The 21,815-nt window shown below is 40.4% G+C and overlaps 1 protein-coding gene across 1 annotated transcript; it reads right to left on the bottom strand.

Annotated features, from left to right (window-relative positions):
• Positions 1 to 4,758: 4,758 nt before the first annotated feature.
• Positions 4,759 to 5,130, bottom strand: LOC113338505 (auxin-induced protein 15A-like). The gene has a single exon (XM_026583913.1). The coding sequence runs from the start codon at positions 5,128 to 5,130 to the stop codon at positions 4,759 to 4,761; it is 372 nt and encodes a 123-aa protein (XP_026439698.1).
• Positions 5,131 to 21,815: the final 16,685 nt, after the last annotated feature.

Below are 21,815 nucleotides of genomic sequence, written 5' to 3'. Positions count from 1 at the left end.
GGACAAGGAACGGGAAATCAGGTTCGAGCACATAATCTAAATATAGCAGAGACAAAGCAGTCAAATAACACATATTCCTCAGACGGCTCAGATTTGATGGGAGTAACCGCAACACAGCTCAGACAGGTGCTTGAGTTTTTGAATGCAAAGAAAAATACGTCCCAACTACAAGGTAAGCAAACTAAACCGAATTGGATTATTGACACGGGAGCTACAAATCATGTCACGTGTAGAAGAGATGACATGATTGATGTGAAAGATATTGTGAAGTGTACTGTTGGACTCCCAGATGGGAAATATGCACAATCTGAGAAAATAGGGACTGTTATTCTACAGGGCGGTTTGAGACTTGATAATGTGCTTTATGTGCCTCAAATAACCTGTAACCTAATTTCTGTCACACAACTTATTGATGAATTAGTTTGTACGGTGCAATGTACTAACAGTTTATGTCTTATACAGGACCGGTTGACGAGGAAGGTGATTGGAATGGGTGAACGACAAGGTGGACTATACATTTTCTGTGGTGTGCCTCAAGTTGAAGTTATGGCAGTCAGTGGAGCATCATACGAGCTGTGGCATCGACGAATGGGACATCCATCAGAAAAAGTATTGCAAAGGTTGCCGGGTATAAGTAGATTGAAGAAGCATAATGAAGTTTGTGATATTTGCCCAAGAGCGAAACAACATAGAAGTAGTTTTGCTAGTAGTCTAAATAAAGCCAGTTGTATTTTTGAATTGATTCATATAGATCTATGGGGTCCTTATAGGGCTACATCGTCTTGTGGAGCACAGTATTTTTTAACAATAGTAGATGATTTTTCAAGAGGTGTGTGGATTCATTTGCTTCAAAATAAAACTGCAGTTGAACGAACGTTTCTTGAGTTCATAGCTCTTGTGAAACGACAATTTGATAAAGATATCAAAATTGTTAGAAGTGATAATGGTACTGAGTTTAATTCATTGCGTGGATATTTTAAGACTAATGGGATAGTGTTTGAAACATCGTGTGTAGGCACTCCGCAACAAAATGGAAGAGTGGAGAGAAAGCATCAACATATATTGAATGTGGCAAGGGCTTTGAGATTTCAAGCCAACTTGCCAATACGGTTTTGGGGAGAATGCGCATTGACAGCTGCGTATTTGATTAATCGTACTCCTACACCTATTCTGGAAAATAAAACGCCGTATGAAATATTGTTTGGAAAGCAACCTCCGTATAATCAATTGAAAGTGTTTGGATGCCTGTGTTATGTGCATGATCAAAAACAAAGGGGATAAATTTGCAAGTAGAGGAAGGCGGTGTTTTTTCTTGGATATCCATTTGGTAAAAAGGCATGGCAAGTATATGACTTGGATGAAAGAAAATTCTTAGTGTCAAGAGATGTCCAGTTTTATGAGAATAGTTTCCCATATAAGAATGCAGCGTCTGTGGTGCAGCAGTCGACAGTTACAACTCGCACTGCGAGTGATCAGCCTGGTCATTATATTGAGACTGAGGAGATTGGAGTATCAGCTGAGACTGCTCAGTTGAATCCATCGTGTGACTGGAGCGATGATGAAGAGGTGACAGCAACAGCAACAGGAAGTGAGAGCGTGGTAGTACCGAGTGTCACAGCAACAGCAGGAGACGCTGTAGGCATAACAGCAACAGCAGGAGACGCTGTGGGTATGCCTGATGAAACTGCGACAAACGGAGATGGTGAAAGAGTTCAAGATATGATTGCGACGGAAGAGGAACGTACAGCAGTCCAAGAGAGACCTGCTAAAGCAGTCAGTCCGGGTAATAGTGTTGCTGTAGAAGGTGATATGGGCAAAGGAAAGCGTATGAAAATTCCATCGAGTAGACTTAAGGGTTTTGTGACGCACACCACTAGAGAAAATGGTCCATCTCATCTTCATACATCACAATCATCCTCCTCAGGTACGCCGTATCCTTTGACATATTATGTTAGTTGTGAAAAATTTTCTACACCATATAAGAAATTTCTTGCAGCTATAACTGCGAGTTCAGCACCTCGCAATTTTAAAGAAGCAATAAGACATCCAGGATGGCGGAAAGCAATGGAAGAAGAAATACGAGCACTAGAAGAACAAGATACCTGGGTTTTGCAAGAACTGCCGGAGGGGAAGAGAGCACTAGGAAGTAAATGGATATATACAGAGAAGTATGATGAAAATGGGAATTTGGTTCGCTTAAAAGCAAGATTGGTGATCTTTGGAAATCATCAAGTGGAAGGCTTAGACTACAAAGATACCTTCGCACCGGTAGCAAAAATGACAACAGTGCGCACTTTTCTAGCTGTTGCAGCTGTTAAAAATTGGGAAGTACATCAGATGGATGTACACAATGCGTTTCTACATGGAGATTTGGAGGAAGAGGTGTATATGAAAAAATCATTGTATGGTTTGAAACAAGCTCCACGTTGTTGGTTTGCGAAACTATCAACAGCTTTGAAGAATTATGGTTTTCGGCAATCTTATTCAGACTATTCTCTCTTCACTATGATAAACGGAAAGATGCAACTTAATGTCTTGGTGTATGTGGATGATTTGATTGTTGCAGGAGATAATATAGTGGAGTTAAATAAATTTAAAACATACTTGGGACAGTGTTTCAAGATGAAAGATTTGGGAAAATTAAAATATTTTCTGGGCTTGGAGATTGCACGCAGTAAACAAGGCATTTATGTTTGTCAGCGGAAATATGCATTAGACATTATTATGGAGACGGGGTTGTTAGGAGCAAAACCGGCAGAGTTTCCAATGGAAACTAATCATCGTTTGGCTTTAGCAACAGGGGAGTTGTTGAGTGATGCAGAAAGGTATCGACGATTGATCGGAAGATTGATTTATCTGGCTGTGACTAGACCGGATCTAGCTTACTCTGTGCATATTTTGTCACAGTTTATGCAGCATCCAAGACAAGAACATTGGGAAGCTGCACTTCGGGTAGTAAGATATTTGAAAAAGAATCCTGGGCAAGGAATTTTGTTGCGCTCTGATAGTAGTTTAAGTTTGAAAGGATGGTGTGATTCAGATTGGGCAAGCTGTCCTTTGACTAGACGATCGTTGACAGGATGGTTTGTGCTTCTTGGAGATTCACCAGTGTCTTGGAAGACTAAAAAGCAGTGCACAGTTTCTCGGAGTTCAGCTGAAGCAGAATATAGATCTATGGCTGCAGCTACTTGTGAATTGAAGTGGTTGAAGCAATTACTAGGTGATTTGGGAATTCGTCATACACAGGGAATGAGTCTTCTTTGTGATAGTCAGTCGGCATTGTATATTGCTCAGAATCCCGTATTTCACGAAAGAACTAAACATATCGAAGTGGATTGTCATATCATCAGGGATGCGATAGTACAGAAAATTATTTCTCCCTCGTATACGCCCACAGGAATACAGTTGGCGGATATCTTCACCAAAGCATTAGGCCGAGTTCAGTTTCAAGGTCTTTTGTCCAAGATGGGCATTTGTGACCTGCATGCTCCGTCTTGAGGGGGGGTATTAAGGAAAGTGGTAATACTTTCCAAGACCGTAATGGTTAGTCTATGGAAAGTATTGCCCATATCAGTCACGGACTTGAGACTGATAAGGTAAGTGGTATATATATAGAAAGTATTGTCCATATCAGTCACAAACTTGAGACTGATAAGGTAAGTGGTATATATTAGGAAAGGATTGGTTATGTAAGTCATGATTGTGAGACTTATAAGGAAAGTCTCAAATCAGTGTCTTAGGTAAGTTTGGAGAACCTAATGTATAAATATCTATGAAAGTATCATGAATAAGATTAAGAGAAAAGATTTACCAAAATTTGTCACAATTGTAATGCTGTTTCTTTTTTTCGTTTCTTGCCTTCAAATTTCTTGAATGTAGTGAAAAATCACTTTCTAAATGAGCATGGAAATTTAGTAGTAGCCCTCAGATTATGTCAGTGCCTCTGGATAACCCGGTCTTATGAAAAGTCTCATCTGCGCTCATGGATTCTTGCAAAATGCATATGAAAACTCTCCCCCAACATGTAATTCCAGGCTATATTTTGCTGCACCTCTTGATTTTACAATTCTCATTTAGTTAAATTTATGGAGCTGTGGTGCAGAATTTATTAAGAGTGTTATTATGTTTAAGATCTTTTCTGTCTGACATTTATGGAGAACCGGTATAATCTATGAACATATCGATTATCATGCATAATTTAAGCTTCTTGATGAAATTTTCTACTGCTATTAAGGATAATTTTAGCATTTGGGATATAGATTGTGATTATTTGTTGCTATCAGTGTTAGGTAAACGGCTGCCTAACTCCAAATTGTTCATCCCCCACAGATACAAAGACAAGAATGAAAAATAGTAACAATGAAGAGCCTAAAATTAGTCTCTGTACCGGTTCACAAAATGATAAACAAAAAGAGTCACAAAAACAACAAAATTGTAAAGATGATGATTAATCATGCAATATTCGAGCAATTTTTACATATGAGAAATCAAATCACCCACTACAAATTTTTGTGCTCAACCAAGAAGGAAAAAAGTAATGAAAATCTGAAAATGAGAATAACCATTTTTTGCAGACTTCAACAAACTACTTCTAAAGTGTATCTAGCAATTTTCCTATCTAAGCAATTTACTCATCAATTCCAAGCAATCATAAACTCAACAAAGAGGTTACAATCCATGATCAATCTCAGTACTACTTTTTTTTTTTTTTTTTTTTTTTTTGCGTTTTTTGTTGAAAAATCTCTTCTAAACTTCCTGTTAGCATGAGATTTCATCAACCAACCTTGCAATATCGAACTGTCCATGACAACATTCGATCACACTAACAACTTCTTCAAAAGTGGATACACTACATGGAATAACTAATCCATTTCTTTGTTCATATCCATATTCAGCTTGAGTTTTCTCTAACAACATTTTAAACAACGGATGAGAAAGAAATCCAGTTGGAACGATAAATCTTTGTCTTTCTTCTCCTACATATAGAGCTAACGTGCCCGTTGGAGTTGTCGCCGGAGATGACGACTCTTCATATTGATCACTAAGTAATAATTCGAAGTGTGGTGAATGCTTACCGTCTCCGGCTGCACCTATCTTCACCTTCTTTACTAGTTTCTTAACTGATTTCATTTTGATGTTTCCTAGCATTTTGATGAACTTCTTTCCAGAGAACCAAGAAGAAGAAAAGGATGAAGTGCTATAGGCTTGGGGGTGATAGCAGTTGGTTGGTATTATTTATATATGGTATGGTTTGGAGGAAGACTTTTTGTCTTAAAATAAGTCCAGTTTTTTTCTTGCTTAAATAAATGGAATCTAAATAAGAAGTTATGTTCATTAATTTTTTCTCTTTTCTTGAAAATGATTTTTCATTTTACTTTTGCAATTTAATTTTTCTTCTTATGATTGAATAAAAATCAAACCCTTTGATCAAGGAACCTTCTAATTTGACAGAAAAAGAATATTCTTCGATTTTATTTTACAGCTATATATTTTGGAAAATATAAATCAACTTAAAACTGAAGATGAAAAGTAATTTTATCGGATTAAGTAATTAAGCTTATGTCACATGGATTTAATCTAATTAATTAACTCGAGTTGAGCTAGTAAAGTTCCGTACCGGTTTCCTTTTAACAATAGTAGATTCAACAAAGTTGGTTATATGCCTAGAAACTGTCAATTTTGCCGGATGATAAAGTGACATATTCAACTGCAATTTTTTTATCTTGGTTTTGAAGGTGAAGTGCACTAAGGATTAAGGGAGTTGTTTGTATCTGTAATTTCTAAGTTTTTGCTTAAGGATTCTATGACAAACATTTAAATCCAAATAAAGAACCATAGATTCTATGACAAACATTTAAATCCAAATAAAGAACCATAGATTCTATAAGTTTAGATATCTTTTGAGTTTTATTCAAAACCAAAATGCATATTATAACTGCCCACTTGTTAGTCGACACTCGACAAAAGTGATGGCTATTTTACCGCCAAGCCATTTTTTCCTTTCTATTTTCTGATTTTTAATCGTGCATCATCATTTAATGTGTGAAAAATGCAGTGCTATACAGCCGCGCGTCTAAGATGGACCTAGGAAACTAGGCAACTCTTAGTTCTTTACACCCCAGTCTATTCGATTAACATCGACACAATTTGCGCACAGCTGGGCGTACAGAGCGTTTGGATACAACTATGTTCCGACTTTGCTTCAAAAAAGTTCACTTTTTGGTTTTTAAAAGTCATTTTGAAATTTGACTGTCAAGCTGATTTGTGGCTTTTAGAAGTCGATAAGCTGTTTCTAATGTTCTATCCAAAGGGGTATTAGTATTTGGCAAAAGGCGAGTCCAACCAAGTAAAACACGATGAAAACAACAGGAAAATAGATTAAAGAAGATGAAGAGAGAAATCAATAGAGATGGACAGTTGGTTGTTGGTGTGTAAATGTTGGACGTTTGGCCTTGGTGGTGGGCACCATGAAGAAACACGAAAACTATATAAACCATGAATTATTTTATCAAAAAAAAAAATACTAATAAAGATTTGAAATGAAAAATGGAGTCAAAACAACAACGTGTGCAGATGAAAGTTGAGAGTTGTGACTCAAAGTCGGAGAGATTCATTATCGGTTTGTTTATTTGGCCCATCGGACGGCCCTGCATTTTTAATGAAAATTTTAAAACATCATCGTGGAGGTTTTCATGCACAAAACAGAAAAGGCCGAATGATGACTATGGTCTGTGCACCTCCCATAACAAGTCATAATACAACTACTCCCCGAATCTCTTCCTCTTTTTTCCAATAAGAAATGAAAGTCGTCAAGCATGCATTTTGATTTTTATTAATGGTAAAACCTTAGATGCTAACCACAATTATGATACGCATGCCGACTGCCGTATGCCTAAGGAGAATATGATGTACCCTTCCCGTTAGCTCAATTTCTAGCCTCTAGGCATCCAGAAATTTCTACCTTCGTGTTGTTTTTCCTTGAAGCGTAAATTTTATTAATCGATTTTTGTGGATTTTTATAGATTTTTTATCTGAGTGATTTTCGGTGATTCTCTAAAAATATAAAGATTTCTAATGATTCTCTGAGAGTATATTACAGAGTCTTTGTGACTTGTAAAGACGAAAAATCGATATTCATAGAGAGTCTCTGTGATTTGTGGAGACAGAAAAATATGTAATATCTAATAAAAAATTCAAAACATCACTGGTTACTTTGTTATGCATGTTATAATCTTAATAAAAATATCAAGACTCCCTAGTAAAATACGTGTTTATTGTCAAAATAAATCTCACTATTTCCCTATGTAAATGTTTTCATTCTCTTTATTTCACTCATCCCACATTCATTTTATTTGCTATGCTATGTCGTCACTGGTTTGCTGCGCAAATGGCCCGTTACTGGGTCACCAGCTCAAATTAAAAATAAATAAATTAATAATAATAAAAAAAAAGTGGTCTTATTCTTAGAAACAAATATTACCTAAGTCTCTATAAATATCACCTATTAAGGAGAGTTTTCTATCATGCCTATATTTCTAATAAAAAAGTCTCTCCAAATCTCTGAAAACAACAAATCATTGACTTTTAATTCTCATTTTTATAACAGGGATGTTGGAGTGACTCTTATGAAATATTAATCCAATAACATGGAGTTCTAGAGAATTTAAATGACTTAAAAAAACTCTAACCAATAAAAGAGACATCAGGAGACTCTCCAAAAATCTTTATTAACTCACAGTGGATTAAGAACTCTCTGAGACTCATTTGAAATCTCATTTGACTAACCCCACGTACATGTGAGTACATAGTATTCATAGAGTCATTAAAAATAATCTGGTTATCAAAATGTGGGATTGTCAAGCCCCAATTTGTGGTTGAAAAACTTTTCGTTTGAGTTTCATCCCTTGTGTGATTGGCCAAGAAATCTGCTGCATGGTTTCCTTTCCTGTAGTTGTATTGGACGGGGCAATGTGATACTTAACACATTCTCCGCTTTATTTCAGTAATCCTTCCTGATACATGCCACATCGGCCGGTTCAGTGGAAGGACCTATGAAACGCAAGAGATTTCCTAAATTTGTCTCGAAAAGCGCCTCCAAACCCATGCAAATGAAACCTACACATGTAATTCCTGGGTATCCCCTGGAAGCTTCGCCCGTGTTAATCTTAATTCAGTCCATGTTAGGGCTAGACCATCCCACTGATATGGTTGTTGTTTTTCTTTTGTTACTTAATGGGGGAGGTGAGGTCTCCTTTTCCCATGTGTACTCCTTCTACTGCTTTAAATCCCGCATTAAAATACCTTTCGTGTTGACTGTTTTTGGCGATATATTAGGTCATTTATGGTTATCCACAAAGACCAGAAGAGAAAATAGAATGAGGTAACGATTGAGGTTGGATTTTTCCCTTTTAAGAGTTGCGAGATGGTTGTTTGGGGAGTTATAGCGTTTGGAGAAATATGCGTGACATTTAGATTAATATATAGGTGACTGAGTAGGGTATTCCAAGCAGTATTTATGGTTGGGAAGTGGAGGAGCAAGTGATCGAACGAATACACTAGAGGCATAGGTTGGAGTTGGTGAGTTGGATGCAGCTTAAGATACAAAAGGTTGGTAGATCTTCGCTCAAAAGAAAATTTGTAGTTTTTGTGGACATGGTAAGCTCCACAAGATTTTGGTGAGTGGGGTTCTGATGAGATTGGTCAACCTCTTGGTTTAGCCATTGGTATCCGAAATCAATAGTGTATTTTACATATTTCAAATGCGACAGGGAGGTGGATATTTATAATTATTTGTGATGCAAGGGGAGAAGGTTGTCTAGCTTATCTTGCATCCAGTTATGAGAAAGAGAATCAATGGTATCAACTATTGCCTGGATAGAGTAGCATTGTGCGAGATCAAGATTCTCAAATTGTGGAATTCAGTTGACCTGTATATAGGTTGTTAAGTATTTACAATGCCTAAATTTACTTTACGACTTAAAATTTACATGCCACAAAATTTGCATTGTGGCCTAAACCAACCTAACCTAAAATTTGTTATTATAACCATAAGTTTTCAAGCGATCTAGTTTTGTTTTAGTGATTCAGGCTAAATGTGCAGCAGACTTTTGTTGCATTCTAAATTAAATATTGGCAAGAGAATAATGAGCATAAAAAACCATACTTGAGATTGTTTACCTCTTCGAAGAGAAACAACAGTTGGAGTTGCATTAGGTTGACTAGTAGGACTGGGGTTGACTGTTGCGCATGTCATATTATCGATTATTGAAGTAAGGATTTGTTCATAGGCAACATGATTGTCATGATGATGCACATTTGATGAGATGACCACGCCTATATCCAGCGTTGCTAGCTTTATGGAGATACTGTTGATGTGGAATGATCGTTATTTCCCATTGGCCACCTATTGAGGGAAACACAAACATGGGAAGATTTTGCAAATATTTTCTTCTCTTAGGCTTTAGCATGTGAGAAGTTTGAAAATGTGTAACTGAAGCGATAGGGGTCAGGTAGTTAAAGAGAGTGATTAAAGGTGGGGAGATAACTTTTTGGAAACCACTCTCGTTAAGAGTGGTAGAAGACCGTCTAATCAGAGTAATTTGGCTAATGAAAAGCCAATTCAATATCTTTCTTAAGTAATTTTTCTTCTATTCGAATTAACTTTTCCCCTTATAGTCGAATCCAAACCTTGATTAGTATTCAAAAATCGGTTGTAATCCTTTGATAAAATGACTGATAGTGAGAAGAATTTGCAGTCTAAGGAGAAACTGTTGCATGTGTTAATATTGAGCCACAAATTTACTGGTATCCTTTGGAACAAGTTATCCATAGATTTCCGTATGGCATATCTTTCCCTCAAGGTTGTGAATCTTCAAACTATCAGTACAACTTCAACTGCATTTGGAAACTCATCAACATAACATTACTGTAAAAAGAGAGGTGATTGAGAGACATGAAAACCACCAGGTATTTTTCGTGCTCTCTTGAATAGAAACCCAATCAAAACTCTCTTTGGTATCATTAATTAGCATGTTCCTTTGGTTCATGATATACTAGCACTCCTTTTGAAATCCAAGGTAGGTATTATGAGGTTTGAAGCAGTAATCGAAATGTTGTGGTGGTAGTGGCGGTGGTAGTGGTGGTTGTGGTGGTGGTTCTGATGATGAAAGGGCACCGCCGGATATTAATGGTAAGGGAGAGGAACCTATAGATGAAAATGATGGGAATCCTCCCCAGGAGCCAATGATGGTATCCGATGACGACACTTGGAAGTTGTATGCAGTGCATCCCAGGTTTGGGCCGCTCGAGGTCCATGAGGGGTTTGAAGTGGTTGTAGACCGGTTTGTCGTTTCCGGAGTTGAGAGGATTGTGTTCATGTCTATTACCTTTTCGGCTGGTGTGAGGAGGGATATACGGTTTTTGGCTCTTCATCCATGAGATTATGATGCTCCTATGCATTTTACATTGCTTGATGTATTGTGTCTTAATGTAACCCATCTTGTGAGATTTTTGGTGGTGGTGATCCAACCAATGATCTGGCTAATCAAACCAACATCCCATCTGATACAGTCAATCCAGCCAACTCGGAAATTTTCCAGACGATCTAGTGGTTCTGACGCATCCTGCACCAGTCTAGCCCGAGGAAATATGCGAGCACATCAGATAACTCCAGTTCAAGTCACAAGGAGTCGTGCTCGGAGTGTTATCCATGGGACTCGGAGTCGGACTCGTCAACAACCCAACTAACTGGAGAGGTAACCAGTCAATACTTCTTAGAGGACTATGCTTGATGCTACAATGAGCTGTAATGTTGTTGTTGTAATTCTTCTTTCTTAGAGTTGTTATGGAGTATTAAAGAGTGGTGTATTTGTTGGGTATGTTGTGTTTCATGGATTTGTTTTGGACTAATATAGATTATAGGTAGTTTATGAAAAGTATGGTGAGTGTTTGGATATTTGAGAGGTTTTTGCGTTCGCTACTACTTGTTTGAGGTTAGCTTAACAGGAGGAGATCTATGAACATGGAGGAGTTGATTTCAAGAAAGCAAAAAAATGTCTATATATGTTCATACAGAGATGATATAGGTATTGAGTGGGGTGGGGGTTGTTTGAGTGATGATTGCCGGTATTTGCTTCAACATGGGAGCTGTCAATATGATCCAATTGAGTAGAGATTTGGGTGGTTTGCGGGACAGGGGTGGTGTTATTGTTTAATTTATGTGAGTTTTTAGTAATTTAGTGCTTCTAATGATTCTGGTAATTTCGGTGATTCGGGTGATTGGTTGGTAGAACTTGAAAATTAATAGAGAGTAATCGGTGATTGGGTTTTCATTAGAATTCATGATCGAGAAACATACCGGTGAGAAGCATCGGTTCACTAGAGATTCCGACAGAAAACACGGCAAAAATGAGTTGTTAGGAATCGAAAAAAAGACACAATGGATGGAAAAGCGAAACTTTATTTGAGCAAGGACTATATGGAATGAGGGTTATCATTCAATATAGATGAGTCTCACTGGATTTGCTCAAATTAGGTGCTATTATGGAGTGAGAACACCCACTTATTCATTAATAATCATTCATACACTCATTGGATGGAACGAGTAGGCGACAGGGGACATTAAGCGGATGATTTTCAGCCGTGTGGAAAAATATCCTGAGTAGCTGAAGATCTGTCTCTCAAGCCTATTTTTAGAGTTTTATAAATTTAAAACTCTTGGAAATGGACCCACAATAAGGTTTTCTTATTAAAAAAGGAAAAAAGAATACGAGAGGCATATGTTCAGCCGCTTGGAGAGAAATTCGATAAACATCATCCGTTAAGTCCCATAATTTAGCTTGGAGAGAAATTCGATAAACATCATCCGTTAAGTCCCATAATTTAGCTTCCCATGGTCATAAAAACACTTATTGAGTTAGTCTCTTATTGGTTTTGACACTCATTCTATAACCCTTACTTTAAGAATGTATGCAGAGAAGAGAAGGAATCGTACAGTAAAAAAGTGCCCCAGAAAATAAATTCTCACATTATTTCATACACATTGAGTGAACTGTTCTCCACTGTCGGGATCTAGTTTTTTTCTTTTCTTTTTTTTTTTTTAAAGCAGTCCGGATCTAGTTATAAGAATCAAAACCTAACAAAAAGGATGAAAAAAGAATGAAGGAGTCATCGACAGAAATTAGTAGGTCAGCAAAATCATACTCATAGGATACCAATCAATTGCAGGTACAATAGTACGGGCCCCATGTACTCATCAAGTTTCAAACATTGCGATTACGACTCGAGACATATCCATCAAATTGCAGAACCAGCAGGCAACTGTGATATTGCCTTTGACCCACAACAAAGCTTCTTTAAAACTTTCTTTTTCACCTTTTAATGAGCAGGCAGGAGGCAGCAATCGCGCAAATTACATCTCTTAATATTCTTTTTAAGCTACTAAAGTTAAGACCATGTACGCTAAACATCGTGCACTTGAAAGATGCGGACAAATACCCATAGACCGGAAAGTCATCATGAAGAAGGGCCCTTTAATGAGCTCAACACAATAAAGCTAAAGTTTGATTATGATTGGTTTCCTAACAAGTTGATCGCTTGATTCAAAACAAGTCACTCTCGAACTAGAATTGCCACTATGCTCGATCACTACTTTTTAAGGTTATCATGGATGTAAGATTTTGGTATAGATATTTGTTTTGTAGAACTGTGAGCACACAAACCACGAAGGGATCCGAATGCTCACAATCAATCATCGTCATCTAAGGAGATTTGTGATGATGATATCCTAGTGTTGATTCATTGGCTCAAAACCTTCGGGTTTATCATAGCCTCATCTAACAACTCCATGCGAGGCGTTTGCGTACGGGATATAAGTACAAGCAAAGAAAACAAAACGTATAAGTAAAGATCCATGGGGCTAAATAAATATAAAGTGCTGAAATGTAAATAAGACCAAGGTTTACGTGGTTCAGCACTAAGGCCTACGTCCACGGGGTTTGTTGTTTTACTATATTCTTCACGGTTACACGAATAGTCGAATGACTCTTTGGGTTTACATGTTTCTCTCTTCTAAATGATTAACTTACACTTGCAAACTCTCTCTCTCTCCTTCCCTTCCTGATTCTTCCGATCCCCCTTCCTCTTGGTGGAGACGGGGTATTTATAAGGTTAGAATGTGGGACCCATCTCTGATGACCGTTGGAACCTTATCTTCTTGTGTCCTTGCGTCTATCACGCAGAGGTCTGCGTTTGCCCCTTGATCCCGCAGAGGCATCCTCGCTCGTTCCACAGGTTGATCGACACGTACACTGCTCAGAGTGTTTAATGTGGGTAGTTGAGGGGTCTGCTCGTGTCAGACAAGTGTCTTCTGCCCCTGTCACGTCCGTGTCAGCTAACTTTCTCTCCACCGTTGATCTAGCTTCTCTTTTGGGGATGCGATAAAGTAACTCCTCGGGGTTTATTTGGTGTTTCGTAGCGCATCATGTTTTGATGTTTTGGCCTGCATGCTTTCCACGTATCTTTTTATATACACGTGTCTGATAGTGAGATATATGTGTACACAATTTGCCCCTTTTCTTCGGGCTTGAATGTCTAATGGGTGCCTTGAAGAAAAACTATCGTCGCATATTCTTCTCACTCCTAATAACTTCTCCTAGATACTTGGGCACGTCTTTTATTCGTGCATTAACTGCTTATGTAACGGGCACGTTTCCCATTCCTCCATTAATTTCCTTCTCTTTCTTTCGGGTATATTAAGGAGAGAAAGAAAATTAATTTCATTCTTCCTAAACATTCTCTCAGTTTTCATTCTTTGTTTTTCAGCCCTTAAATTCTCTGTCTGTCTTCATTGAACCTGTGACCTTAAATTCTCTGTCAGTCTTCATTGAACCTGTGATCTTAAATTCTCTCACCTTAGCATTAATCACGCCCGCTTCCACTGTTTGTTTCTTCTGCTGCTGTTTTTGCCGGTAAGTTTTTCTTTTCTTTGTTTCCACTGTTTTACGCTGTGTTGATTTGTAAATTCTCTGCTACTGTTGTTCCTTGTTTGTGATGAAGAACTTCTTTGATGCTTGCATACTAGTTTGCCCCTGTTCTTTATCTTAAATCAAGGAAGCCTGTTTGCTTGTATTTGAGTTTTTGAGGGTCTGAATTTTATGGAATTTTGAGCATGTATACTAATTTTAGGGTTTCTGCGTTATCGTGTGTGTATTGCTATTGATGTGGTTTTTTGATCTTTGGTAATGTTTTTGAATGTGTGTAACTTGTTCTTGATTTTAATCTTTTCGCAGCCATGTCTGACCGTCCGCGGCTTACTTGTCAGACTCCTGGTTCTGGTCTATCGAGATCTCCTCCGCGTGTAGAGAGTCTCAAGATGATGTTCGTCGGAGTCGAGTTTCTTCTGGAGCGAAGGCCTCGTCTTCTAGGGAAGAGATTCCTCCGACAAATCCTTCTGGTTCCCGAAGAGTCTTCGATCGCGCAGCGTCGCTCGTCGTGATGATATTAGGAGTACGCAGGCTCCGCCTCGTTGTTGCTTTTGACGTTCCTCCTCTACGTTCGTTAGTGCCCGAGCATCATCTGCGGTCCCCTCCAACTTTTAAAGGGAAGAATACGAAGGGTGTAGTTCCGAGGGCTGAATCTTCAAAGAATCCTCCGGTGAAGAGAAAAGCTTCCGAAGCGTTCATTAGTTCATCCGGCCCCGCCGAGGAGGATGAGGCTGCCCCCTTGATACGTAGTGTCTCGGTTAGTAAGAAAAAAGTAACCTTCAAGCATATTGATCTCGAAATATTCAAGGAAAAGCATGAGCTCAAGCCTTCGGGGTTCGTTTCTATGCCCCTGAGGATGATATTACTTATGAGCTTATCTCAAAGTATGAGTTCGATGAATTTCATTTGTTAACGACGGTTGGAGCGTTCGAAGCTGGTCTTATGCTGCCGTTGTACAAATCAGGTGATTCCTTCTACTATGACGTGCTCGCTAGTCGTGAAGGCTCTTCCACCAATACTCACAGCCGTTCCGTATCCCAACTATCGGGGAATTATCTCCGCGCCCTGAAGGAGTGCTATCTGCGGAGTAAGGGGGAGACGTCGATGACTTGCTACGTCCCCAATCCCGCGGAGAAGGAATGGTATACTCCTGAGAATTTCAATAACTCCTTCGGTGATTACGTCAATAGTAGGAACCGCAAGCCGTGGAGTGTCAGCCTTCGGAATCTCGCTGCTCCTCGGGGCGAGATTCGTCTGTTAAATGAGGTCAGCGATGCCAAGCTGAAGTATGTTCCTGGCACGGAGGGGTCTAGTCATCGGAAACTCTTCCCAGCGCGCGAGAGGATCAAGCGCGATCATGACTACGAGTGGCACGCCACCGTTATCGAAATAGTTGGTCCGTGGGCTTACGGTTGGATTCCTGGTCCCCGCGGTTGGCGGCCTACCGAGAGTAGTAAGCCACGCGAGTCTCCTCCTGCTCGTTATGGAGATTTCTGTCCCTGGCGTTTGAACTTTGCGGGTATGAATTTTCCTTATGCCCTTGACGTCGTAGAGGGAGACGAGGAGGAAGGTTCTGGTGCTATACTTCCACCGAAGAATACCTCAACTGCTCAGGTACGCGGATTCTAGCTGCGCTTCTCCTTTTTTAGAAATTCATCTGACGGGAAAAATAATTTTTTTGTGGTGTTGTTTTCAGGTGTTGAAGAAGAAAAAGATTAAGCCGAAGCAGTCTTCTACTATTGTGATGGGCGAGGCTGAGGCCCAAGAAGAAGTTACTAGTCCAGTGAACGAAGAGTTTGCTGAGGATGAGGAGATTACAGATGGGGAGGAACGTACTGGTACTTCCCCTATCAATGTCGAAGAAGAGGTCTTCGTTGGTCATGTTGGTGATGAAGGAAGGAACAAAGCCGTGGTGGCTGATGCGTTGTTATTGGGGACATTTCTGTCCCTGCTGGTGATGTCGCGGATACCCTTCCCGCCTCTCAAGAATTTTCTTTTGATCGGATGTACTCCACGGGGGAGTTCTTTGACGATGCCCTCGATTTTCCCGAGGACTTCTCTTTACTTTCCCCCAATGATAATTGGGATGTTCTTGGTGGTGATGGTAATGGAGACGCTACTGTTGAAGATGGTGGCGCGGAGGAGCATGCTGCGCATGTAGGCGCGGAGGAGCATGCCGACATTTGTGCTGAGGGGGCCGTGTCAGAGAAGGGGAAATCGGTCATTGATGCGCCTGCTGATAATCTTCCACAGTCGCCGACGTCTGAGGGGAGGACGCCATCATGGATTGGTTCAAGGAAAAGAATCTTCTATTTGTCTCTCATCCCGCCCCTGTTGTTGCTGGGGAAAAGGAATCTACTGCGTATACCCGTCGCATGATGGAGATGTCTTCTAAGGCGCGGGTGTCTGAAGCCTGGGGAAAAAATTTGAGTGTTCCCGAAGCTACCCTTGTGCCGGAGCCTCCTACTTCCGTTGCAGATATGATGGCCATCGCCGACGGGTATCAATATGGCTTTCCGCAGCAGCGTGTCTTGGAGGTAAATTTTCGTACATACTTTTTCGTGACAATCGAATGCTTCGGTGAAATAATGTTTGTCATCTTGATGTGTAGATGATGAGGAGTGAGCATTGTAACCACGTGCTGTATCAGTTCTTCAAAGCGAAATCTCTGAAGCTCGAGGCTAAGCTTCGTCACAGAGAAAAGGAATTATCTGCGGCTGAGGTCGAAATAGAAGAACTGAGAAAAAGCCTCAAGGAGAAAGAGAAGCTGGGTGAAGCAGAGGCCGGTCTTCGTTCCGAGCTTGTTGCTGTTCGCGCTGAGTTAGAGCAAGCTCGCAGCCAAGTTTCAACTTTCATAGGTTTGGTTCTTTTTCCCTCGCAGTATGTCGTCATTCCTCTATTTCTTAGTTGTTCTGTCTGAGTCTCCCCACCCTATCTCCAGTGGGTGGCGTCCCTGAGATGATATGGCTTCGAGACGAAAGAGCTCGGCAAAAATCTCGTATTAGAGATCTGGTTGAGAAAATTAAGAATGAAGCCAAGAAATGGGATGCTCGGGCTGAGGTATGGCGCGCGAGGCATGTTCAGATGGTCGACATGCAAAATCTGTACAACCATGATCGTGCTTTATTTAATGGCACACTGCTGTGGACACGTGATAGTCTGCGGGAAGCCCGTGAGCGTACTTCCTTGCTGGAGTCTAGGATTCAGCTGCTGGAAGAAGAATTACAGAAGGCTCGATCCATTCCTCTTTCAGGGGTTAAGGATAATATGCTCTGTCTTGTCAGAGAAAGAGATGATGCCCGTGCCGAAGCCCATGCTCTAAGCAAGGCCCTTGCCGCGTCCCGCGTTGAAGTAGCTCGTCAGGCTGAGTCTGAGAGGAATCTTGAAGTGTGTATGTACAGACTTAGCAAAGGGGTCTCGGAGATAAATAAAGAGGTCGACCATCTTCGTCACACGGACTCGATGAAGCAGGTAGAATTAGATGCCTGTCAATTTACTCTCACCAACCTTCAACTAGACTATAAGAAATTATCCGCGGAATATGACCATCTTGATGAAGCGCGAGATGCGGTTGTTAATGAGTATGAAGAGGCTTCGGCTTGTGTCGAAGGTATAATCCTATTTCATCGAGTGTGACCGTGTTTTTTTTTCTGTGCTAACTCCGTGGTGTTGTCTTTTTCAGAGCTCGAGGGACACCTTCGCGTCACAAATGAAAAACTTGAAAAGGCTCAATCTTCCTTAGCGCAGCAGGAAGAACAGACCAATCATTTCAAGAATTTAGCGGCATCCCGCGAGGAGGCCGTTGGTGCTGCTTCTAGAGAAGTGAATCGGCTATCTTCGTTATTATCCCAAGCCCAACAGCGGACAACAGTTATTAAGCACAAGGCTCGTTGTCAATTGGCTGAGGAGACGAACAAAATGCTGGAGAGGATAGAACTTGGCCTAAAGAACGAGCATGGTCTCGTGAAGAACTATCCTCGTCGTCCAGTTCCTTCTGCCTTGCCTGACTCCTCGGGACCCTCTTCTGGTGGGAGCGTCCCTTCAAGTTTTCGGAATAATCCTGCCGATGGGGAAGCAATCTAGGCAGAGACCGCAGCATTTTGTAGGGGCCGCGGCATCATTATCCTTCCCTTTTTGTAATCATGTAACAAGAATATTTTTTGCTGATATCCTGTAAAAGGAATATTTTTTGATGTGTATCCTTGAATTGGCCTTTCACTTTTTGTAATCATCCTTTATGAAATGGATCCTTTTCTTGATATACCTGCAATGTTGGTTTGTTTTTATTTCAAGCATTTGTGAAAAAACAAAACAAAAGTTTTTAAGTGTTTGAGTGCGATACTGAAGGAAGGTACCTTCGTGATCGTCTTGAGACCTGTCACCCCGCTGGCGAATCCTGGGCCAGAGGATTCCCAGACGGTGAGGGCCGGGGCAACGTTCTAGGATATGGGACTAAAATATTTACACACCCATTCCGTCGACCCGTTGCCTTAAGATTGGTTGGGTATCTCTTTCTGCTGGGTGCCTTCCCCCTGGTCTTACACTTATGGACACTGATGGGGGAGCCCTGAGAGATTGCAGATTAACTACTTTCCCCAATATTGTCGATAGATTCCGCTGACTTGATAATTTGAAAGCTTGTTTGATTGATAAGTTTGAGGCCTGCAATTCCTCTTCCAGAGATAGAAACATGTGGAGCGGTCAGGCTCCCTTCTTCTTCTGGTACTCCAAGCAGATTCAAGTCTGCGTCGCTCCTATGGGAAGTATGGTTTGAGCCACTTAGCATTCCAAGGATGTCGGAGGACCTCGCCTTTTAGATTACGAAGGTAGTAGGAACCTGCTGGATCTTCTTCAGTTCCTCAAGCTCAACCATCAGTCGGTGTGATTGGTTGGACCCCTGATTGGGGGTCCCAGCGCGTGCTACTACAGCCATGGTGCCGCCCTCCTCCATGGTCTGCACTAAAGGTGGAAGGGGTTCAGCTTCGGTTGCTGGCATTTCCAAATTGGGGTGAGTACCCCTCTGCGGCGCTAGAGCCGCCGGTATGGTTTGATTTTGATCATTTGTTGTGGCATTCCAAAAGTTAGTAGGTGCACGGGTTGGAACGTTCTGGATTCATCCACCCTTTCTCTTGGTTGATTAAGTTGATTCATGGCGCAAATATTGCTAGCCTCTGCAGCCTTCGGGACTACCGCAGCCGCACCGTACTTTGTCGCCGCTGCTCTGAGAGCCGCCGCTGCAACTGAATTAGCGTTGATAGGTGAAGTGATTTCCGCAGTATCTTGCCTTTGACTGGTCATTTTAGCTTTATCTCTCTTCTACTTGCTTCGGGTGATGACCGGGGTTGTCCTGGGTGTTTCTTTTGACAAAGCTTTGGATTTTCCTGCTTCCTGCGTCTTTTCCATCACGTGTCATGTTGTTGACAATGAAATCTCGCCAAAACTCGCCTTCTTTACTCACAATACGTCCTTTCTGCATAAGGCATTTCAAACGAAAAACGGGAATATCCGCGTGAAGCGGGTTAGTTGACGAAATACATTCTTCCAGGAGAGGATTAATACACGTAAGTTACAATATACAGGTTAAAGTTTTATTAAAGGAGATCCTTAGTATAAAAACTACGAAAAACCCCCCAGAGAGACGGGTTCGCATGAGATCTAAAGAAAATCGTAAATCCGCGGATTAGAACAATAAATCTTATCGAAGATAAAACGTGGGTTTTTAACACAATACAGTTAACAAATGATCTATACGGTCCGAGCTGATAAATCAGAGCAATCATATGCCAATTTAAATTGAAATCACAGGATAAGATAAATCTTTTACCGGGACGAAGTCCCTGTTTCTAGCGCCAAATTGTGAGCACACAAACCACGAAGGGATCCGAATGCTCACAATCAATCATCGTCATCTAAGGAGATTTGTGATGATGATATCCTAGTGTTGATTCATTGGCTCAAAACCTTCGGGTTTATCATAGCCTCATCTAACAACTCCATGCGAGGCGTTTGCGCACGGGATATAAGTACAAGCAAAGAAAACAAAACGTATAAGTAAAGATCCATGGGGCTAAATAAATATAAAGTGCTGAAATGTAAATAAGACCAAGGTTTACGTGGTTCAGCACTAAGGCCTACGTCTACGGGGTTTGTTGTTTTACTATATTCTTCTCGGTTACACGAATAGTCGAATGACTCTTTGGGTTTACATGTTTCTCTCTTCTAAATGATTAACTTACACTTGCAAACTCTCTCTCTCTCTCCTTCCCTTCCTGATTCTTCCGATCCCCCTTCCTCTTGGTGGAGACGGGGTATTTATAAGGTTAGAATGTGGGACCCATCTCTGATGACCGTTGGAACCTTATCTTCTTGTGTCCTTGCGTCTATCACGCAGAGGTCTGCGTTTGCCCCTTGATCCCGCAGAGGAATCCTCGCTCGTTCCACAGGTTGATCGACACGTACACTGCTCAGAGTGTTTAATGTGGGTAGTTGAGGGGTCTGCTCGTGTCAGACAAGTGTCTTCTGCCCCTGTCACGTCCGTGTCAGCTAACTTTCTCTCCACCGTTGATCCTAGCTCCTCTTTTGGGGATGCGATAAAGTAGCTCCTTGGGGTTTATTTGGTGTTTCGTAGCGCATCATGTTTTGATGTTTTGGCCCGCATGCTTTCCACGTATCTTTTTAAATACACGTGTCTGATAGTGAGATATATGTGTACACAAGAACGCAGGGACGGACCCAAGAAGTTTTAATTCATTTTCCAGTTCGGGCTAATAGTCTTGGTCGAGCGTATCATTTCACTTTTTTAGGTTTTTGGGCTGTGACGGCTATCTGGGCTAAAACCCAGGTTAGCCCAGCTATAGATCCGTCAATGATAGAACGGTGATAATTTATAATTAAAATTCAGTCCAAGGATATCAAAAGTCCATGTTTCAAAGAGAAAATACCAAAGAGTTGTATGGAACGTAGAAACCGAATATAATACTTAGTACGGAATATGCTCCAGGAGCAATACCCGTAAGTCAACAAAAAACCTCGTCAAACAAAGAAAGATCGACGAGAAAATACCATTTCTTAATCGAACACCGATAACTTAGTATGTGCATCATCCTATAAAAAATGAAAAATGGATCATTTGCCCAATTATTTTTAAAACATGGTTCAACTGAACGAGTAAAAATTCGTATGGGTGAAATGGACACTAAAAAATAACAAGGATGAATTGGATTCATTCTGACTTAAACTTAAAAAATAGCAATGATGAAATTGGATGTATTTTGATGTAAATTAAAAATAAAAAAAATATTTGAAATTGGGTAGGATGAAACTGTTTACATCCTGACTATTTTTATATTTTTGTCCATTTAAACAGTATCAAAATCTAAATGTCCTTTTCACCCAGGAATTATTGATTTTGATCTTTTTTAAAAAACCACATTATTAGTTCACAGCAAGGTGCAAATGAGCTGCTAACAGGTTTATCTAATTCTGCAAACCAAAGACTTGTTGCGGTGTGAATACTCACGGTATGACAGTGTAACTCTCAAGGACAGACATGTATGTCTATAGATTGCATATTTCATGCTATGTTCGGTCGACTCGACCTCATAGTCAACAGTCGCTGGTCCAGCCAAGCTAAATTATTGATGGGAAAATGTCGAAGAAGCTAGTTTGGACTGGAGGATCGTAGAATTTAAGGTTGAAAAAGACGTGAAAACCAAATTTTAAAATACCGGTGGAACATCATTTTAGAGCAAAAACCAAGACGTGTACCATGTAGAGTATAAGTACGGTATCCATTGAGGGGACCATTTTTGACGATTTTTTTATTTCTAATTT

This window comes from Papaver somniferum, unplaced genomic scaffold (genome assembly GCF_003573695.1).
Source record: "Papaver somniferum cultivar HN1 unplaced genomic scaffold, ASM357369v1 unplaced-scaffold_19, whole genome shotgun sequence".
In the NCBI taxonomy this organism is placed as follows: domain Eukaryota; kingdom Viridiplantae; phylum Streptophyta; class Magnoliopsida; order Ranunculales; family Papaveraceae; genus Papaver; species Papaver somniferum.
Note: the sequence above shows the minus strand (reverse complement) of the source record. Positions and strands in the feature narration are given on the sequence as shown.